We start from the raw sequence: 18,331 nt of genomic DNA on the forward strand, positions 1-18,331 counted from the left end.
CCCCAGAGCGTCCACCTTTCCTCCACCCCTCAATCACATAACCAGTTCTTGGCCACGCTGCTCCAGACTCACTTAGGATGGGTGGTGGTTAATATCCTTTCCCACCTGGCTGAAGGAGATGAAGGCTGCATGTCATTGCATCAATTGCTAGTCTAGCAGGTGATGCAGGCTTGGAGATATTCCATGAAAACTCAGTGTAGGTTTAAGCTCGTCTTTGTGAAAAATGTGAAATGGAGGTGTTTTCAGCCTGCAGCCAATCTCTGGCATTGATGGATTGCCCATCATTTAACAATACTAGTTCTCTCTAGACTGATGTTGGATCAGAGAGGCATCTTTAAGCTAGCAGACAAAGGTGTAATAAAATCTAACAGCCAGAAGTTGAAGCTAGATAAATTCAGACAGAAAGTAAGGTGTCTTTTTAACAGTCAAGGTAATTAATCACTGGAACAAGGATTCTTCATCCTTGAAGCCTTTAAAATCTTCTAAAAGATGTGCTACCTCACCCTGCATTAATTACTAGGTGAAAAATCTATGCTCTGTTATGCGAGAGGTCAGAGGAGATGATCATAAATGGTCAATTTTTTCCTTAAAAGCTATGAAATTTGGTAAGACATTTTAGATTGGATCTGGAGAGTTTTAGAGCTAGCACTGTGTGTCAGAGCGATGGCCGTGGCTTTGCTGGTTGAATACTTAGCACCAATTTCCAAATCATCAGATTTATTTGTCGTACTTCCATCTCCTCTTAGGTCACTATGAGAATTTCCAGAATGCTTTTGACACTAGGTCGCTGTCTCTGGACAAGCTGCCGCTGGCTTTTTACTCTGGAATGTTTGCCTATGGAGGATGGTAAGCTTCCATATCCCTATGGGACAAGATCTATTCGAGTTACTGATGAAAGCCAGATAAGTCCCAAAGCATTCAAAACTGCAGTACGGGGCTTGTGTGAAGTCACAGATTCAAAGGCACCCCAGGATTAGCAATGACTGAGGCATTATAGTGGCTGTTTGCCTGTCCCCTAGACACTGGCTTGAGATCATTTAACTTAGACAAATTGTCATTCAAGTGACAAATGAAACTGTGCTCTATCTTAAATGTTACCAAGGAAGATAACCTCAGAAAGAAAAGAAATTGATTTTGCAGGGTGCAAATTGGAGAACCTAAGTTCTTAAATGTGGGTACCAGGGGGGAGAAAGAAGTTTCTTCCCTTACTATCACCCTTAGGAGGAAGCATTTGACTTTTGCTGCAGAAAGAGTCTATATTTATGTAGTAAGCTGCATGGTCTAAGAAAAGATGCCCTCTATTCTGGAAGCAAACTTCCAGATGCAGCCCAGGAAGGGCAACAGATGCATAACCCGTTCCATCTCACTCTTCAACGTCCTATCTGGAAAACGGAATCCCAGGTCCAGATCCCTTTTCTCTTCTAATTACAGGTTCTATGTCAACTTTGTAACTGAAGAAATCATAAACCCTGAAAGGTGAGTGCCATGGGCAGCTGCTTGAATTCATTGCTGGTAAATCAACAAACTTCTGAAGAGAAGCTGGATTCCTCTGCCCCAAAGTTGGAGCAAGCATCGTAACAAGCTGTGAGAGGTACACACTCACTGCAGCGCACCACCACACTGATTCACAGATGTCTGAATAATTTTCATACTGAGATTTGACTTGGGTACAATTCATTTCTGCACATTCCGGATGTTGTCATGTTGGAGCAGAGCAGAGGCCCATCAAATCCTGTGACCTGGCTTTGGTGGCAATGGTAGTGAGCCTGATGATTCGGTGGAGGAGGCTGTGTGGCAGGGGCAGGATTTTTTTCTTGACCCCCCTATTAAAGGAAGACAAATTGTTAACAAACTGGGGGGGGGGGGTCATTCTCTTGGTGAACACACTAGTTGAAAATTGGGCTTGGTTAGTGCTTTCGGTACCCATTTGCATGGTGCTGTACAGGCTGACTCAACCCTCTGTGAAACAAAGTTACAAGAAGCACCTGTTGTTGTTGTATCCATATTGGTCCCAGGATAGTAAGTCACCTGAAGAACTCCATGTCAGCTGGACAGCCTTATCTCTTTCACCAACAGATCCAATAAAAAATATTACCTCACCCACCTTGTCTGTCTAATGAGCACCAAGGTAGGAATTTTATCCCATTGCCAGGTAATATGAAGGGATAAAGAAAAGACTTCCTGAGAAGGGGGGGGAGGGAAGATATTCAGAGCTGATCCAAGTGAAGATCCCTTTGATTTTTCCCTTTACACTGGGATTCATTCTTATAGTAAATTGTGGTTTAAAATAGGGACCTAAAGTAATCCCCAGTTCCCATAGCTATTCTCCATCACCCACTGGTGCCTAAAGTTAGTTGCTTTAGTCTATGAGTTTTGGATCATCATAAGATGTCTTGTTAGTGCAATAGAGGATGAAGGGGACCTACTCACATTAGTATCTCTTGATTAGGAAGGACTATTTTAAGCACAGCTCTCATCTTCCCAAGATATGTATGGATACTTTGGAAAAAGGTCTGAACTGAGAGCCACATGAAAAAAATGCCACCGCAAGGAAATTAAAAATTTGGTACCATTTGCTATAACTTCATTCTCACTATTCTGCATTTATATAACCGGCAACCTACAATAATAACCAGAGATACAACACAGACTCTAGAGCTGGACAGGACACTGTTTTCCCATTCTGGGAAATTTTGATCAGAATCTGATTTTTCTTGTTCTGAATCAAGATGAAATGTTGAAATCTCAAATTTTTCTGAACTACCAACTAAGAAAACTATTTCACCTTGAGTCAATTGAAATAATTTCATTTAGCCATTTTCGGAGATTCCATTTTGCCTTTATTTCTCTCTAATTAGGGAAAATTTCTAAACACAAAGTCATTTCAAACCAAAACCAGATTTTTCCATGTTGCAAAAGTCAAAATGGGATGGCTCAACAATTCAAAAATGTGTCCAAAAAATAAGAAATTCAAACCAACCATTTCTCACGAAAAATTCTGGTTTTGACAAATTTGCATTTTTCAGTGAAAAAATGTGATATTGCAAATTCCCAACCAGCTCTGCTAGATTCATGTGGGCTAGAGGAAACCCTGATGGACAGGCGAGAGGTGTGATAAAAGGACTGTTTTTATTCTATTGTAGGAATATCCCACTGAGCGTGATAGTGTCCTTGCTCATCGTCACTCTAGGATACCTTCTCACTAACATCTCCTACTACACAGTCCTGACAGCAGAGGAAGTGCTGGCCTCTGAGGCTGTGGCTGTGGTGAGTGTGGTCCTTTGTGTTTATTGGCTATTGCAGTGTAACTCAGATAGTTCACATCTGGGACCAGAGGGGCTATTGGAGAGAAGTCAGAAAGACATTAAAGGAAGGAACAGACGGCAGATTCTTATGCTCGGAGCACACGTCTGTTTAAATATCTGGTGAGAAGGAAGAAGCATAAAGGAGGTGCTCTAGGAATAGTGTCACTCTCATAAGGCATCTTGGTCCTCTTTAGCAAGATATATACTTACAGCCACTGTATTGCAGGGGTTTGCCCTAAACTTTTCATGGAGTTTCTGTGATCCCTCATCCCTCAGTCTTGCAGACTATGACACTATATAAAGGCCCCTATACGGACACAGGTTTGCTCCTTCCTCCCTGCAATTTTTCTGACGTGACACATCTGTTGGATTGCATGTAAGGGTGTGTCTAGACTACAGGGTTTTGTCGACAAAAGTGGACTTTTGTCGACAAAACTATACCTGCGCATCTACATTGCCGCTGAGTTCTGTCGACATAACGTCGACAGAACTCAGCAGTTTTGTCAATAGCTGTAAACCTCATTCTACAAGGAATAACGCTTTTTGTCGATAGAGTTCTATCAACAGAAGGTGTTACTGCATCTACACTGTCCTTTGCGTCTACACTGTTATGTCAACGAAGAAGCTTTGTTGACAGTATTTGTCGACAAAACTTCTGTCGACAAAAGCCTGTAGTCTAGACATTCCCTAAGGTTCTCTTGCCTCTTAGCAATAATGGAGATGGGATTATCTGGAGGTCATGATAAACCTGGGTTTTTTAACCGACACAGTTACAGAAACAAACAGGTGAGATAGGCTAACTCACCCTGAAAAACTGAGGTCTCTAATTTTTCCCCCCAGAGCTTCACAGACAGAGCTTTTAAGAGCATTTCCTCAGCAATTCCAGTCCTGGTTGCTCTGTCCTGCTTTGGTTCTCTGAATGGAGGAATTTTTGCCGCAGCAAGGTAAAAGCCTGTCCTTTCTAAAACCAGACCTCTCTTGCAGCTAATCTGCAGTTCAAACTCTTCTTTCTACAGCCTTTATCTGCTTAAAACCTTATGTAAATCAATGGACTGAGACTATTGATGGACTAAGAGTGAAAAGTTTACCAAAATTTAACCTCCCTGGATACACAATTACAGACTTAGGAATTGCCATCCTCAAGCAAAACAACATCAAAACCTGGCTGCAACCTGAAACTGTTGAGTGACAATTCATATGCAAATTTGACACTATCAGAATGGGTCTGAATAGGGAATGGCTCTCTCATTACAATAAGCAATTTACTACTTTAGGTATTCTCACCTTCTTATCCCCATCCACCCTGATTGAATTAGCTCTGATGTAACACACCCCTCTCCCTATCCCTACCCTACTGCCTATTTCTTTTTCTTTCACTTCACGCACCTGATAAAGTGATTTGCAATTCATCAAAGTTTTTGCCCTAATAAAATCGTTCATCTTTAAGATGTCACTGGACTCCTTGCTATTGTCTTCTAAGGTGAACACCTGAAGCTTGAGGGAAAACTCAAGAGCCATGGAACTGCAACATACTCATTGCTGTATCATGAGCTCCTGCTGCTGGTGATGAGTAATATTGTATCTGCCTTGGTTTCTACAGCAGATCAAAAATGTTTCAGCTTTCTTTTCATGACAACAACAAAACAAACCCTTGAAAACAACGCCGCTTCATTTCCACTTTACTTTCTTCCTCTGAAAAAGTAGACAAAACATTAAAAAAATATTTTCATTAAAAATCCAAAAATGTAACTAAAATGCTGTATGAAGTAGATTTAGCTTTTTTTCATCCAGTTCTACTGGTTTCTTTCTAACAGGATGTTGTTTGCAGCTTCCAGGGAAGGACAGTGGCCACCGCTCTTCTCCATGATCCATAGCCGAAGAAATACCCCCTTGCCTGCCCTTTTATTAATGGTGAGCAGAACTTTCTAGATTCTGAATGAGGCTTGAATGTTTTTTTACCTCTTCTTCCTTGAGAATGAACACACCTGCCTCCCCCAATTGGGTAATGTACTAAGGTAGTATTAGACAACACTGAGATGCACCATTTACAATATGGTAGCACCTAGAGGCTCCAACTGGGACTCATTGTCAGGGCCCTGCCAAATTAATGGTTCAGTTTAGTAAGTTTCCCAGTTGTTGAACTTCAAACATCATAAATGTCATGGTTTCCCATTATATACACCTGAAATTTCAAAGCGTTGTAACCATGGGGGAGGGTCTGCAAGGCTATTTTAGGGGGTATGTGCCTCCCTTACTTCTGCACCAATGGTGGCAGTTGTACTGCTTCCAGAGCTGGCTCCCAGCCAGCAGCTGCCAAGCTTCCTGCAGCTGGTGGGAGGTTCCCAAAGATGGGTGTGACCCAGTCCTGGCAGCAGGAGAAGAGAAAGTCCCATCCCTCCCCAGCCTGGCTAGGATTAGCAGCTGCAGCCTAGCACATGGTAATATCCCTCAGCTGGAGTATCCCCAGCCCTGCTTTGCCCCCTCCCTAGCTAAGGGCTCAGCCCTAAGGGCCTTAGCTGTGTATGTGTGTGGTGGGGTGGGGGGTTGACCACTGCATCCATGGCACACTGGAGGGTTGCTCATTTGTAAGTCTGGCCTTTCCCTCTTCCCTTTGCCTCCTCTCAAGAGTGACAGCCTCATCATCAGCAGGTATAATAGGCCTCCCCTAGTGCAGCTGCTGCCACTGAACCCTGTTTGTGGTTTTGATGGGGGAACATTTTTGCTTTTTATTATTCTCCATGCAGATTCTGGGAAAGCTGAGGAGGCAGCATGTGTTACTTAGCTTCCTGGGTTCATCAATCTCCCTGGACTGCAGGGAGATAACTGATGAAACCAGGAAGATAAAGAACTCACACAGGTTTGCACCTCTCTAGTCCAGCACCATGGGGACCTGACTGGTGCCGAGCCAGAAAATTTGCCAGACCTCAGGAAATCAATATTGTCTTGCAGCATTACCAACACTTCCACTGCTTACTGGGTTCTTAGAAGACATTTAGGGGTAAATTAGAGCTAAATCACAGCACAGAACACTGAGAACTCTGGACTGGTGGCTGTAAGCAAAGTTTATGGGATCACGGGAAAGTTGGCCACACCCATGATAAGTGGGACATCTGGCTAACTAAAATCATGCTGGACCACGGATGTTGCTGGATCAGAGAGTACCAGACCAGAGAGGCTCAACCTGTACTACCTCCTCAGGTGCCACAGAACTGCATGTTGCATATCAAAAGCTCCATTGCTTCTTCCACAGGAGAGCAGAAAAGAGCTTTTGAATTTTCAAGCAGGGTGGCTTGCGGCCTGCAGAGAATAGGCATGTCAGCGACAGCTTTGGCCAGGGCTCCTCCAAGCAGGTGTGGTGTCTGGCTGCAGGGTGTCTGGCTGCAGGGTGGCGTCTCAGGCTACAGTTGTAGGATGAGTGGAAGGGGCAGAGCCAGAGGCTAACCTCTCTGAAGTAGGGCTCCACTCACCACCCCTGGGTAACCCTTCCGACCCTCCCATACTAGAATACCACCCTAACATCTGCACTACTGGCAGCACAGCTGCCTTCACAGCTGAGTGCCTGGCCCACAGCCACTGCCCTTTGGCCACCCAGCTCTGGGGCCAGTGCAGAAGAAAGGGTGGCAACACTGCAGCCCCCTACAATAGCCAGTTTGTTACTGAAAGAATGGCGTTTAATTGTGGTGAGCCAAATATATTGCCTAAAATGAAATGTTTCTAATTTAAACTCTTAATTCTCAATGTACGATTTATGTAAGCTGATAACCAAGCTTGTGGCCCACTCTAAAGGAATTGCTACAGAAAGCAAGCCAGTCTTTGCTGACTCTTGAAAGGCCATGAACATAGCCTCTCTGATCAAGACTAGGCACACCAGTAGTAATTTTTTCAAGTAATATTTATTCGGAAAAAAAAGCAGTTCCTGTTTTAAATGAAGCAGGAAAAACAGAGTTAAATACAACAAAGATAGCTGTTAAAAGAACAAAGCAATACGGCAAATAGAGAATCAAACTCTCTAGCATAACAATTACAAACAAAACAATGAAGCAGCTCAGCATACAAAAGACACAAGGCCCTATGGCTCAGAATGATGAATAATAGCATTTAACTTAACATCCATCATTAAATATACACCATGTTTCGTATTTAACAGTTACCATGTAACACCGAACACCTGGTAAGTGCTGGCTGGGCAGTTACCAAAGAGGTAGGGGACCATCTCATTCAAGCCAGAAGCCTCCAGCTTTATTGACCGGCAATACCCACCCCTATGAATAAAGTGGTAGAAAGGAAGATTAAACTTACCCTTTTTCCAATCAAATTCCCTCTGATTCGTCTATTGGTCCTTCTGTTCTGTCAACAGTAAGCGCTGTCTGCTGCATCAAGCCATTTTTGCTGCTGGGCTGCTAAAGAAGCCATTGCCATGGTGACTTCAAAATTCAGGGGCTGCTGCTGCTGCTGCTTCTGCTACTTCTTCGCAGGGTTCTATTATTGCCACTGCTGCTTCGTGGGTGGCTTCCTCTGTGCAGGCATCTTACAGCTTCTGCTCGCCTCCGAGATCCTGATCCCACTAAGAGTTTAGCCTGTCAGCCTTATCTACTTACACCAGTGGTCCCCAACGTGGTGCCCACGTGCAGTTAAGTGGCCCCACCCTCGGGTGTGCGGCGCGAGGTTTGTGCTGGCCTCGAGCGTGCGGCGTATGGGCGGTGTCGACCCAGGCACGCGGCACAGGGGTGGTGCCAGCCTTGGGCGCACAGCACATGGGTGGCCCCGCCCCCGGGTGAGCAGCGTATGGTCGGTGCCAACCCAGGCATGCGGCATAGGGGTGGCGCCAGCCCCGGGTGCGCAGCACATGGGCAGCCCTGCCACTGGGCACGCGGCGCATGGGCACTGCCAGCTCCTGGGCGCTTGGCACGGGCACCGGCTCCAGGCACACAGCGCATGGGCAGTGGTGGCCCCACCCCCTGGGTGCGTAGGACATGGGCTGTTCCGGCCCCGGGCACGCAGCGCAGGGGCGGCCCCACCCCTGGGCGTGCAGCACAGTTGCGTCGCCAGCCCCGGGAGTGTGGCACATGGGTGGCGCCAGCTCCGGGCTCTCAGCATATAGGTGGCCTCGCCCCCAGGCGCATGCATGGCCCCGCCCCCAGGTGCCCGGCCTCTGAGCAGCCCCGCCCCTGGGCACTCAGCAGCCCCAGAAGGTTGGGGACCACTGACTTACGCCATCAGTTTCCATCTTTCACCTAGTTCCACCTTGAACCCCACCCATTCACGTGTACCTACATGTGACACGTAGCTCCTCCACATGTACCGCTACGAGACTGTCAGATATCTGTCCAGAGGGCATGGCTGTTGGTATCAATCCCAGTTAGGAAATGGCTCAGCAGAAAGCCCAGTTAGAAGTGGAATTTACCATTACATCACAGGAAGTAGAATTATTGCATGACAGGAAATTGCACCCTGTGTTTCTTAGAAACAGAATCTTCCATTGTCCACTATTTTGGTCAGCCATATTGGATAGTCTAAATCTAAACCAATATTAATTTGTATTTAATCAAAAATTAAATCTTAAACCTAATTGCTGTCTTGTGTAATTGTAAGTGTTCTGATACTATCGCCATCCTTTTTAATGACCAACATTAATAATTGGAGTTAATAATTCATCTGAATTTTACATGCCTTCTGAAGTTTTTCTGCAAACCTCCCATTGAGGCAATTCAAACAACTGGGGCAAAAATCTCTTACTAAAGATTTCAGAGTTAAAACTAGATTTCATGCTCTGTGGCAAATTTATCACAGCTGTGAATTTGGTAGGTCCCTATTCACTGTGTCAGGCTCTGTATACATGTATCATAAACGACAGCTCCTGCATGTTTTATTGGCAGTGTGTAGAGTACATACACTGGCAATGCGGGAGAAGTGGGGGGTTGGACAAAGGGCCACATGAGCGCTCACCAATGTTGTGGGTGGGAGGAGCAAGGAACCAAAGCCACTGAGGGTATGTCTACACTACAGAGAAGATCGAAGCTGCCACAGTCAATCTTCCAGGGTTTGAATTAGCAGGACTAGTGAAGACACACTAATTCGAACTGAAAGGGGCACTCCGGTTGATGCCAGTAGTCCTGCTCTCACAAGGAATAAGGGAAGTCACCTCAAAAAAAGATATTTTGGCCTTGGAAAGGGTTCAGAAAAGGGCAACTAAAATGATTAGGGGTTGGAACGAGTCCCATATGAAGAAAGGTTAAAACGACTGGGTCTTTTCAGTTTAGAAAAGAGGAGGCTGAGGGGGGATATGATAGAGGTAGATAAAATCATGAGTGGTGTGGAGAGGGCGAATAAAGAAAAATTATTTATTAGTTCCCATGATAGAAGAACTAGAGGACACCAAATGAAGTTAATAGGTAGCAGGTTTAAAACTAATAAAAGAAGGTTCTTCTTCACACAGCGCGTAGTCAACCTGTGGAACTCCTTGCCAGAGGAGGCTGTGAAGGCTAGGACTATAACAGAGTTTAAAGAGAAGCTAGATAATTTCATGGAGATTAGCTCTATAAAAGGCTGTTAGCCAGGGGATAGAAATGGTGTCCCTGGCCTCTGTTTGTCAGAGGCTGGAGATGGATGGCAAGAGACAAATCACTTGATCACTGTCTTCGGTCCACCCCCTCCGGGGCACCTGGTGCTGGCCACTGTTGGCAGACAGGCTACTGGGCTAGATGAACCTTTGGTCTGACACAGTACGGTTGTTCTTATGTCAAAGGGAAAGTGTTCTCCCTGTGACATCCTGCAGTGTGGACAGCACCAAAAGTCAAGTTAAGGTACTTCGACTTCAGCTATGCAATTTACATAGCTAGAGTTGCGTAGCTTAATTCAACCTTATCCCATAGTGTATACATACCATGGGTAACCCAGAGGCTTTGAGGGGAGCGTGGGGGGGGTTGTCTTGGCACCTGCAGCAGGGGTCTCCCCATCGCCATACTGGCAGTAATGGAAGGAAGCAGAGCAACACAGCTGGTAGCCAGAGGAGTGAAGCCATTTTGCTCTACTTCTCTCAACTGCCACTGGTGAGTGCAAAGGGGCCCAAGGCCAGCTGCTGGTGCCAGATCCCCACTAGTCCCACTTCTCACTACACATGTAGCTACAGGTACCCAGTGCTGTGAACAGCGCTGTGGTGTGCTGATGTAGCCTAAAGACAAGGCAACACAGGTGAATGAGAGAAGGGAAGGGAAGAGAGCAGCCAGAACAACGTTTTGGGACAGACTAGCTGGGAGGGTCATTCTCAACCAGTCACTAGCAGGGATCACAACTCCCACCTGTCCAGCCATTAGCTGGGCATTGTCTGGTCTGTCCCAACACACTGGAATACTTAAGTGGACTCTGTCCATGTAGCCCCCGGCCATCACAACTGGCACTGTTCAGTGCCTTCACTGCGCACGGACACACTGGGTATGCTGAGCGAACAACCTTCTGCAGAGCAGCACTTGGGAACACGGATGGGACAGCACTTGGGAAGCTGGCACAGCTGTTTGCCGTGGTGTAGCTGTTCATTGCCTAGACAGAAAGACATGAGCTGGCAGCACAGTCAAACCTATCAAGGCTAAATTCACATTCCACATTTTTATGAAAGAAAAACCCCCTGGTACTTGGAATCAAACTGTGCAATAACTAACCTATGACAAGTGAACTGGTTTCAGAGCCCCTAACATCACTCCCTTTCCTCCTTTGCTGGTCAGGGGAAGTTATTGTGTCTTGTTTCATGTTCAAGTGTAAGCTCTTCAGAGCAGGGGCTGTGTAGCTGCTTCTTTCTACAGCATCTAACACAATGGGCCATGGTACTTTCAGGCGCTACCAGAATAGAATAAAACCTTCAGAAATCCATGTGGCACCAAGTAATCTCAGAAAAATAAAGTGCTTCTTGCAGGAGCCCAAATTCTAGCTTTGGTGGACTTCACATCAAAGTAAAGGGTTGGCCTTTCATCCATTTCACATAAGAAAGAAATCTTTTAAAGGGCAATTTGGAAATCTAACTCCTGTTTGTTCCTTTAAAATCTCCTCCTAAACTAGGATTTTTTAAAAAAAAACATAGCCAACTCGGATTCTTACAGTGCCCCATCAACACAATATTTAAGCGCTTCCTAAGCAAACTAAATCTCCTGCTCTTTTCATTTATGGGAGACCCTGTGATTTAGTTAATACCATAGTTGCACGTGTTGAGGAATCATACCACCATCATTGGGGAGAAGGCAAGAATATAAGGCATTAGCATGATATAAATATTGTAAAACCTATATCAGTAACACAGGTGGAAAGGTAAAGGGTCTTCCTAGGTTTTACTACAGGATTTAACAGTGCATTTTTGTCTGTGTCCTAGCTACCTCTGATCTACTTAATGGTGTTGATTGGTGATCTCTATGGCCTGTTGAACTTCTATAGCTTTTCACGCTGGCTCTTCATAGGACTGGTGACCCTTGGGCTCATAATACATCGTTATCGGCATCCTGAGGTACCAAGGCCCTTCAAGGTAAAAGGAGATCTGGCTAACATCAGCCCCATGAAGCACCACAATCAGAGGATTTTGAAAAAGAAAGCGTTTTGATATGGAAGGATAGAGATATGTCCTTCCGTCCTTGTTTGGCAGAAGCGGCTCCATGAGATCAAATGGTCCTCTAGTATTCTGTACTTGCTTCATCTGCAGACAAGGAATCCAAATGGCAAACTATTGTCATTACAGTGGGCTGGGTAAGGTCACTAGTTTGTTTCTGCTGATAGAGTAGCAAAAACTGCAGCCTAATGACTATTAGCACAGTTTGCAGAAGGACTTCAATACTGATGTGGTTAGTGGCAGCAGTAAGACACAAAAAACGTAGCTATCTTGCTTGTTTAGGTTTTGTTTCTGAGCAGGCAAATGCTCCTACTGACCCACTAGAGAGACATCTGCAATGCAGACAAAGACCATAAGATGCTTTACCACTAAGTACAGAAACACTGCAAAATTCAACCAGTTGAATGAAAACAGACTGCATGTCTCATGTTCCTCACAGCTTCTTTGCCCATAAAATTGTAGAAATGAGAAATTTAGCCCAGTTAGGCTATGCTTTGTTGCAACAAAAACCCAAGCACAGTACAAAAAGAACCCCAAGCCACTTGGAATGGCCAAACTAGAGCAATAGCCTCTGTCCTCTAAAGTGCAGATATTTGCAGCACTACGATAGCTTAGAAAGTGAAACCACTCTCACACAGTTTTGGTGCTTTATGTACATTTCTTGTTTGCTGTTGCTTGACAAGCAATCTATTAGGTACCTGATGACAAGCTCTGCCAGGCCTTCCATCTCCTAGATTCCCTCTCTTTTCTAGGTGCCTCTGTTCATCCCATTGGTTTTCACAATATCATCTCTCTTCATCGTGGGAATGTCCCTTTATTCAGACCCTGTGAACACAGGCATTGGCTGTGCCATAACTCTGACTGGTCTGCCTGTCTACTACCTGGTGGTCCAGAAATCAAGAATACCAGCCAGCTGCAGTGCAATGTTCAGTAAGTACAGGCTATAACATTAGATCTAACACTGAAGGGCCTTTTAAAAAATATGCTCTTGTTCAAACTCATTTAATGCAGGAATCACTAGTACGGTTCTATGGCCTGAGTTAATGCAGATGGTCAAACTCAGTGATCATAATGGTTCCTATGGTCTTTGAAAGGAAGAGATTCATAGGCTCATACTTGAAGGCCAGAAGGGGCCATCATGACCCTCTACTCTGACATCCTGCCACAAAACCTCACCCCCCCCCCCCCATAACAGAGCCAAAACTTCTGCCTGAGTTACTGGATTTAAATCCTGATTCAAAGACTTCAGATTGGAGAATCCACCATTTACTCTAGTTCAAACCTGCAACCAACCCATGACCCACACTAGAACTGTGAAGAAGGGACATTTTAAAGCCAAGTGTGAATCTTCCATGTTTTCAAGCAAAATTATGCATACACTAGCAGCAATTAACCACAAACATCCAATTCTAGGATTTAAAACACCATTACCCTTCCAACTACCATCAATAGGAATCAGCTAGACAGCACTACAGTTAGAACCTCCTCCTCCTTTATCCTCTAGCCATATTCTGGCTGTTTCTGGCTCTTACAAATTGTCACCGTGCATCTAAGAATCTATTGTCCTAGCCCAGTGGTCCCCAACCTTTTGGGGCTGCCGGGTGCCCGGGGGCGGGGCCACTCACATGCCGGGCACTCAGAGGCGGGGCCGCGCACGCGCCCAGGGGTGGGACCACCCATACGCTGCATTCCCGGGGCCGGCGCCGCTCCTGTGCCGCACGCCCAGGAGACGGCATCACCCACGTGCTGCGCACCTATGGCCGGCGCCGCTCCTGGGCTGCATGCCCAGGGGCGGGAACACCCATGCGCCGTGTGCCTGGGGCCGGTACAGCCCATGCACCGTGCACCCAGGGGCCGGTGCCGCTCCTGTGCTGCACGCCCAGGAGCCGGCATCACCCACACACTGCGTGCCTGGAGCCAGCGCAGCTCCTGCACTGCATGCCCAGGGGCGGGGACGTCCATACGCTGCATGCCCAGGGCCGGCACTGCCCATACGCCACGTGCCCGGGGCCGGCACTGCCCTTGCACCATGCACCTGGGGGTGGGGCCACCCATGTGCTGTGCGCCCAGGGGCTGGCACCACCCATGTACCATGTGCCCGGGGGTGGGGCTGGTCCCGATCACTCGGCGGGTGCATAGAAATGGCCCGCAGGCACCGCGTTGAGGACCACTGTCCTAACCCATCTCAGGCCTGTTTGAAAAATAAGGAAGAGTTCTCCAGAAAAAGCACACACAAGACCTTTCTTATGCAACAGGTTGCAAGTTATATGTATTATTCTATTACAGCAATGCCTAGATATAAATCAGGGCTCCCCTGTACTAGGCACCCCGATATGTAGGTTTCAAACAAAACTGCACTGGAAACTACACAGGGATACTTTAAGGTGGTTGTTTAAGACCAAAGGTTGCATGGCGGGAGGCTGGGAAAAATTGGTTCTTGGTGCAGTTTTCACTAATTCTATGTAAGAGATGTTGCAGAAGGAGTGCTGGGGGACTCTTTGGACAGAGCTTGCCCTGGTCCAGTAGTTTTCACTTACAGAATAAACTTCCTCACCCTCCCCATGATTCCTGTTTCAGACAATGTTTTCTCTTCTCGCTGCACTATGTGTAGATTCCATGACAGTGAAGCTGCAGGTCCTGATGGAAGTCATCCCCCAGGAAATCCAGACTTACTGAAGGCATTTTGCATCAGAGCCCAGACTTCACTCAAAAAGGCCCAAGAAAGACCCTCATTAATTCCATTCTTGGTGGCAGCTGGTAAAGAAATCCAAGCAAAATGACTTAAAGGATCTTTCTGCAATGATATCAGACCATATGTGTGGACTAAAACATTATTTTAATGAAAACAGTACCTTGGTCATCTTCACAAGTCCTCTCGAATACTGGGCTGTTCAGGCACATAGAAAAATAAATCTTTTTAGCATTAAGACTTCTTCTTTCCCATTACTTGAGTGATGTTACAAGCCAGTGTTCCCAATGCCAATAATTCACTGCAGTGGGGGTGAATCTCAAGTCGAACTCGATGGTGGCATTATCTGATGATTGAAGCAAAGGACAAAGCTACCTTAAGTGCATATCATCATGCAGAATAATGATGGGAAAAAGGAATACGAAAATCTATTTAAGAGTTTTGGGACATGATGTTTTCTCTCTAAAGTATGCCTGAGTAACTTTTAACTTGAGGCTGCCCAGCATAGACTAAGTGACAGCAACATGCAAGTGTGGAGCTTCCATGGAAAACATTTCTTATCATTGGCCAAACCACCACAAGAGGTTTTAACTAAAATCTTTTAATTGTTTTCTATCATACCAAAAGACATACATGGGAAAACCGATTCAGACAAATCACAACCTAAACAAAACTTCAGGAAGCCCAAACTTTTCATGTAACCAGTCCTAATATCTTTTTAGAGCCTTAAATTATATTACCTACATCCACATGTTCCACCAGAAAGGACATTGTCTCAACGACTTAATTACCTGCATCCTGCTTCAAAAGCCTTTTAAGACTGCACTTGAAAGAGAATCCTCTGAGCTTCCCCAATTATCACCTCTAATATCATTAGCTCACAGACATTTACCTCCCCCCCCCCCAATCTGTTCCGAAATTTGATTTGTCCTTTTCATATGTGTTCTTTTTTTTTTTTAATTGTATCCTTTGGTATATATGGTTGTGACAATTCTCTTCCACTATTTGATCTGAGGAAGTGGGTCTGGCCCACAAAAGCTCATCACCTAATAAACCATCTTGTTAGTCTTTAAAGTGCTACATAGTCCTGCTTTTTGTTCATAGAAGCGTGCCTTGCAATTTCACCAGTTACCACCAGGGTACATACTTGGGTCACAAGTATTTCTTTCAAGTGTACTACAGTTTAAATTGGAGCATGAGTGGAAATACCATTCCCAATAACTACACAAAGTTAAACTAGGGAGCTGTTATTTCTCCTTAAAAATGATCTTTGGGAAGAGCAAGAAATAGTACTCTCCCTTTCTGACAGATTCCAAGCATCACAAACAGCTTACACATAGGCTACGTCTACACTGGTCCCTTTTCCGGAAGGGGCATGTAAATTTCATGAGTCATCGTAGGGAAATCCGCGGGGGATTTAAATATCCCCCGCGGCATTTAAATAAAAATGTCTGCCGCTTTTTTCCGGCTTTTAAAAAAGCCGGAAAAGAGCATCTAGACTGGCCCCGATCCTCCGGAAAAAGCGCCCTTTTCCGGAGGCTCTTATTCCTACTTTGAAGTAGGAATAAGAGCCTCCGGAAAAGGGCACTTTTTCCGGAGGATCGGGGCCAGTGTAGATGCTCTTTTCCGGCTTTTTTAAAAGCCGGAAAAAAGCGGCGGACATTTTTATTTAAATGCCGCGGGGGATATTTAAATCCCCCGCGGATTTCCCTACGACGACTAGTGAAATTTACATGCCCCTTCCGGAAAAGGGGCCAGTGTAGACATAGCCACACTGTATTTTTAGTTACCTTATGTGTTCCATCAAAGGTTTATTTTCCAAAACCAGAGCACATGCAGTAGGAGCATTGAGCAGTACAAATAAAGAGACCTATTAATCCAAATGCAACTCTTAAAAGGTTGCAGCCCTTGTTCTACTGCGTCTATATAAGGTAAGTCAGATGTCAAGTAGTAAAGACAAAGCTCATTGGCTCATGAGCATACCTGCAGATGTAACAGAGACAAGATGAGTGAAATAAGATCTTTTATTTGACTGACTTCTAGGGAGACAACCTTTCTTTCCTGAAGAAGAGCGCTCTGCAAACTCAAAAGCAAGTCTCTCCCACCAGCAGAAGTGGGTCCAATAGATATTACCTTGCCTCCCTTGTCTCTCTCATTTCCTGGGACCGACATGGGTAGAAAACTGAAGACTTCAGATGGAACCACTGGAGGAGAATAAATTAGCAGAGATTTTGCCTACAAGTAAACCATCTGTCTATTTATATTTAGTTGCTAATTAGTTTCCACAGCAATCTTAAAATGAATAAAAATGGTATACTAGCATTTCCATTCCAGTCCTCTACTTGTTTGGGGAGTGTTCACACATTGCTTACCAGTGATAAAAGCTTGTGATCCAAGGTCTCCCAGAGGCAAGCACACTTTTACAGGAATGAATATTCAGCATACCACTTTGCAACCTACCCATCCTTGTGCTTTTTTGTTTCATGATCTTGTAATCCTAAAACAACATGATTGATGTTCACCAGTGACGAATGGAATTCCAATGCAACCTGCTCCTTTGATCTACTTTCTCCATGGTTTCATTTTATAGTCTATATGCCACAGATAGACAAACGTACCAAGAGCAAGAGTCGCTTGGTGAAAAGCCTTATTCTAGGTGGTCGGTAGTTCATCAGCAGACACACTGCTATTCGAAATGAAGGTCCTTTATTTCCTAGAATTATTCCCTCTAATCCAGTGGTTTCCAACCTTTTTAAGCACAAGATCACTTTTTAATTTAATTCACGACCCATCCCAACTCCCAATACCTTTGCCTCGCCTCCGTCTCTGAAGTCCCTGCTCTACCCCTTCTGTGAGGCGCCACCCTGCTTACTCCATCCCCCATCCTCACTCACTTTCACCTGGCAGAGCAAGGGAAGGGGTTGGGGGAGATCAGGCTGTGGGAAGCAGTTTGAGTGGAGGACAGGCTCAGGGCTGGGGCAGTGGTTCAGGATGCAGGCTCTGACTGGGCACTATTTACCTCAGGTGGCTCCTTGGTGGTGGCACTGTGGGGCTAAGGCAGGCTCACCCCCACCCTGAATGTGGCCGGCATGTCCAGAAGTGGCACCTGAGCAGGGAGGGAGTGGGACAGGCAGGTGGCTCTGCGCTCTGACTCCTGTCTGCACACATCACCCCCACACTCCCATTGGCCATGGTTCTCTCTTCTCGGGCAATGGGAGTTGTGGGGTGGGGGTGGGCGGGGAGGGTGTCTGTGGGCCAGGGCAGCATGTAGATCCCCCTGCCCTGCCCCCCCCCAGGGACTTGCCAGCTGCTACCAAAAGGGCTCAGCAGAGCCAGTCTTAGGGGCTGCCATTTTTAAGGGGCCACCAACAGAGCCAGTCTTAGGGGCGGGGCAGGGCGGGGCAGGACTGCATTTCGGCCCGACCTCCTGAATCCTCCCGCCAGGTTTCCCTGGTTACTCCCCGACCCTTTCTTCTTCTTCTTGACAAATTTTCCCCGGCAGTTTGGTTTGCTTGTTTGGTTTTGGGGGTTTTTTTTGCTTGACAAATTTTTGTTCGGTATCTTTTTTGAAACCATCTGGCCAAGCCAGATGGTCTCCCAGGGCTGCCAATTGGTTAGGACTGGCCCTGGGGTTTAGGGCCAGGGTGTGTGTGTGGGGGGGGGGGGTGTACCTTAGCCCTGATGCACTGCTGGGCTGCTAGCAGACTGCAAGAGCCTCCAGGAGATTGAGTCCAAATTCCAGGTGACTCC

General features: G+C 45.9%; 2 protein-coding genes across 2 annotated transcripts in view; one reads left to right on the top strand and one right to left on the bottom strand.

Annotated features, from left to right (window-relative positions):
- The window catches only part of LOC102452679 (cystine/glutamate transporter-like), a 73,199-nt gene extending 68,189 nt beyond the window's left edge, over nt 1-5,010 (bottom strand). The window contains exon 1 of the mRNA XM_075939623.1: nt 4,692-5,010. The gene's annotated coding sequence lies outside the window, so the exon portion shown is untranslated. The remainder of the gene's footprint in view (nt 1-4,691) is intronic.
- The window catches only part of LOC102452940 (cystine/glutamate transporter-like), a 36,065-nt gene extending 21,278 nt beyond the window's left edge, over nt 1-14,787 (top strand). Inside the window, exons 5-12 of the mRNA XM_075939607.1 lie at nt 747-846; nt 1,432-1,476; nt 3,144-3,267; nt 4,146-4,249; nt 5,120-5,216; nt 11,662-11,811; nt 12,645-12,822; nt 14,504-14,787. Of these exons, the coding sequence (XP_075795722.1) occupies nt 747-846; nt 1,432-1,476; nt 3,144-3,267; nt 4,146-4,249; nt 5,120-5,216; nt 11,662-11,811; nt 12,645-12,822; nt 14,504-14,568 (863 nt within the window). The 3' untranslated portion in view covers nt 14,569-14,787. The remainder of the gene's footprint in view (nt 1-746; nt 847-1,431; nt 1,477-3,143; nt 3,268-4,145; nt 4,250-5,119; nt 5,217-11,661; nt 11,812-12,644; nt 12,823-14,503) is intronic.
- The last annotated feature ends 3,544 nt before the right edge of the window (nt 14,788-18,331 follow it).

Source organism: Pelodiscus sinensis, chromosome 1, assembly GCF_049634645.1.
Source record: "Pelodiscus sinensis isolate JC-2024 chromosome 1, ASM4963464v1, whole genome shotgun sequence".
In the NCBI taxonomy this organism is placed as follows: domain Eukaryota; kingdom Metazoa; phylum Chordata; order Testudines; family Trionychidae; genus Pelodiscus; species Pelodiscus sinensis.